Raw genomic sequence first — 3072 nt, 5'->3', positions numbered from 1 at the left:
TTAGCAGAAAAGCTCAACATAAAAATGATAGATTAATAAGTAATACATTGGTAAACATGCTGGAGATTTGACAGCTTTGGCCATTGGAATCCATCTTTTCATCCATTCTTTGTATCACCTACCTCTGTTCAGAGTTGCAGGAGCTGCTACTTATCCCAGCATGCACTGAGTGAATGGCATGGAACAACAGGACAGAAACTGCCTTCAGGTATGTGCAATTATGTAAACAACACAGTCAACGGACAGCAAGCGCTTGACATCTTTTCAGTGTGTGTGAATGGCCTTTGTATGTATTTTTAGAAGCCCTGTAATCCCTCTAAACAATTGTAACAAAAAAGGGGAAAAAAGAAAGAGAAAGGGCTGATTTACCTAGCAGTTAAGGCTGTGGCTCCTCTGTGCTTGCTTCTGTTACTTAGACCATGCCCTTTGTCTGGGGCCAGGGCTTGGTCTGGGGCCAAAATTTGCATGCCAAGGGCCACTTGAATATGAAGCTCCCCGGATTCTTACTACCTGACATGCAAAACCAGTGGTGGACCAGTTAAAGTGACGCACGCGCACAGGCAACACAGGCGTGTCTCCTCAGAGTGTTATGGAAATGAGCACTGTGATTTTCTGGGATATTGTACCTGCAGATTGTCAAGGGATGAGGGATAGACATAAGGGCTTAAGGTGAGGTGATATTGAGGTTGGTCCATAAAAGTTCAAAAATTAAATGCTTAGTGGCAAGGATAAGAGACTGAAAGTCAGATAAAAGGCAAGTGAAGTAGATCAGTAGAGGAGGAACAGACTGAGAAAATTCAAAGGATGCCAAGGTCTTTCCTTGTTAAAAAAAAACGTGGGGCATGTGGAGCATGGCAATGGAAAGAACCTGAACAGCATGTTTGGAAAGAGGATAATGCAGTAGGTAAGAATTTCAAGTATGGAATATTTTCAAATCTATTTTCAGCTGTAAAAAAGTAAGCAGTAATATTCAAGTTGGTATCTGTTGGTATCTGTGTCTAGCTGTATCATGTAGTGATGAATTTGACCTTGTTGTTTTGCTTATAAAAAAACCCAATGTGTTATCCCTTTTTTGAGCGAATGAAAATGCTAAGGAGCAGCTATCCTGCAGTCCTACCACCCAACAGTCTGCCAGTGTGCCTCAGCCAGTAACCAACTTACGATGTGGGACATTACCTGTACCTTTGACTGCATCAGGAGGAGCAGGGGCCGACACCAGGCCAGACTGGTCCACACTGATGCTCCGAGGCTCCTTCTATCATCCAAGTGCAATGGCACTGGTCAGCAGAGCAAAGGTAAGATCCGATTTTATTGTCACATATACAGTAGTGCCACTACTATAATCTGACCAAATTTACAGAAATGTCCTCCAATGTTTGGTATTTATTACTGTCATAGCTAGCACAGTATAGTGAATAGGACAGCTGATAAGTAGAGAAATACCAAGTGGCAGTCTGGTTAAGACAGATGACAAGCGGAAGTGCACTGGACTAGAACTAAGCTGCAGCTTAGTGTGTCAAACTGCACTGCTTACAGGTATAAGTAACAAAAACAACATAGTGAGAGCAAGGAAATGACTTCAAGGCAGGACCTCTGGGTTCACCTAAACCTGTCTCCTTAACCGGGCTTAGACTTCGTGAAACGAATTAAGCTCATTGGGGGTGAACCAAGAACCAATTCCAGCTGATATTGGGTGAGAGGCAGGGTCCACCCTAGGCAGGTCGCCATTCTAATCACAGGGCTGACACTTAGAGACAGACAACCACACACACTCACATTCACTCCTAGAGTCAATTTAGAGTCACCTGTCAACCTAAGCTGCATGTCTTTAGACTGTGAGAGGAAGCTGGGGTTTCCAGAAAGAACCCACACAGGCACAGGGAGAATACAATATACTAACACCACACAGAAAGGCGTCAGGTTGGCCGGGGCTCAAACCCTGAACCTTCTTGCTGTGAGGAGATAGCACTAATCACAGCATCACCATACTGGCCTGGTTTATTGATGGGGAAGGAAAAAAAGATGGTTATGATTACAGAGATAGTAGTAAGTGTAATAATGAAATAACAATAATAAATTGAAATAACACAAAAAGAGAAAAAAGTAAATCCATAAAACTGACAAATCAATCAGAATCACCTTTATTGGCCAGGTGTGTTGGACACATGAGGAATTTGACTCTGGTACATTAGCTCTCAATGCATATATAAGGCAGCAATGGTCAAGTAACCAATATAAGGCTGAGAACAGAAATAAACAAGTGATGTGCAATCAAGCAAAGGAATGTGCCTTAGGAGTAAAAATAAAGTATTATATACACACAGTCTAGATTCGACGAATTGATATGTACAAGGTATATATTACAGGTATTGCACTAAGGGTTATTGTCCAGTCATACTGTTGTGGGTCAAGTGTTCATCAGAGTGACAGCCTGGGGCCAATCACTAAACAAAAAAAAGAAAAAGAAAAGAGAAAGAAAGAAAAAGATAATACTGAATACTATGAGAATAAAGAAAACCGTAAGCAATGTTCTCAATAAAGATATAATAGAGTAATGATTACGGGTGTGACAAGATCTTGTGGCATGAGATCTTGCGATCAAAATCAAATCAAATCAAATTGTATTTGTATAGCGCCAAATCACAACAAAAGTCATCTCAGGACACTTTACAAAGTAAGGTCTAGACCTTACTGTTATCAATATTATTACCTAGGGAAAACCCAACAAATCCCCCTTGAGCAAGCACTTTGCGACAGTGGGGAGGAAAAACTCCCTTTAACGGAAGAAACCTCCGACAGACCCCGGCTCTTGGTGGGCGGCCTTCTGCCTCGACCGGTTGGGGTGAGTGGATAGAGGAGAGACAAAAGAAAAAAAGCAACAAGACACAACAATCAAACACTGATCAGGTCGATGTGGCCGGTGACTGCTCGTCAGAGATATAGAGCTCCAGGGCAACCTGCAGAAAGTTACAGGGAGAGAGAGAGAGGACACACTACGGGAGAGAGGAGACACAAAGTTAGTAATGTGTAATGGAGGCATATAGAAGCATAGGGAGAGAGAGGAGAGGGGAG

The 3072-nt window shown here is 42.4% G+C and overlaps 1 protein-coding gene across 1 annotated transcript in view; it reads left to right on the top strand.

The window, feature by feature from the left end:
• Positions 1-956: 956 nt before the first annotated feature.
• Positions 957-3072, top strand: part of zgc:171929 (transcription factor Ovo-like 2) — an 8510-nt gene continuing 6394 nt past the window's right edge. Inside the window, exon 1 of the mRNA XM_020621758.1 lies at positions 957-1295. Coding sequence (XP_020477414.1) covers positions 1239-1295 — 57 coding nt within the window. The 5' untranslated portion in view covers positions 957-1238. The remainder of the gene's footprint in view (positions 1296-3072) is intronic.

The sequence above is a fragment of the Monopterus albus genome, unplaced genomic scaffold (genome assembly GCF_001952655.1).
Source record: "Monopterus albus unplaced genomic scaffold, M_albus_1.0 scaffold267.1, whole genome shotgun sequence".
In the NCBI taxonomy this organism is placed as follows: Eukaryota; Metazoa; Chordata; class Actinopteri; order Synbranchiformes; family Synbranchidae; genus Monopterus; species Monopterus albus.
The sequence above is the reverse complement of the archived record's forward strand: the minus strand, read 5'-3'. Positions and strand labels throughout refer to the sequence as shown.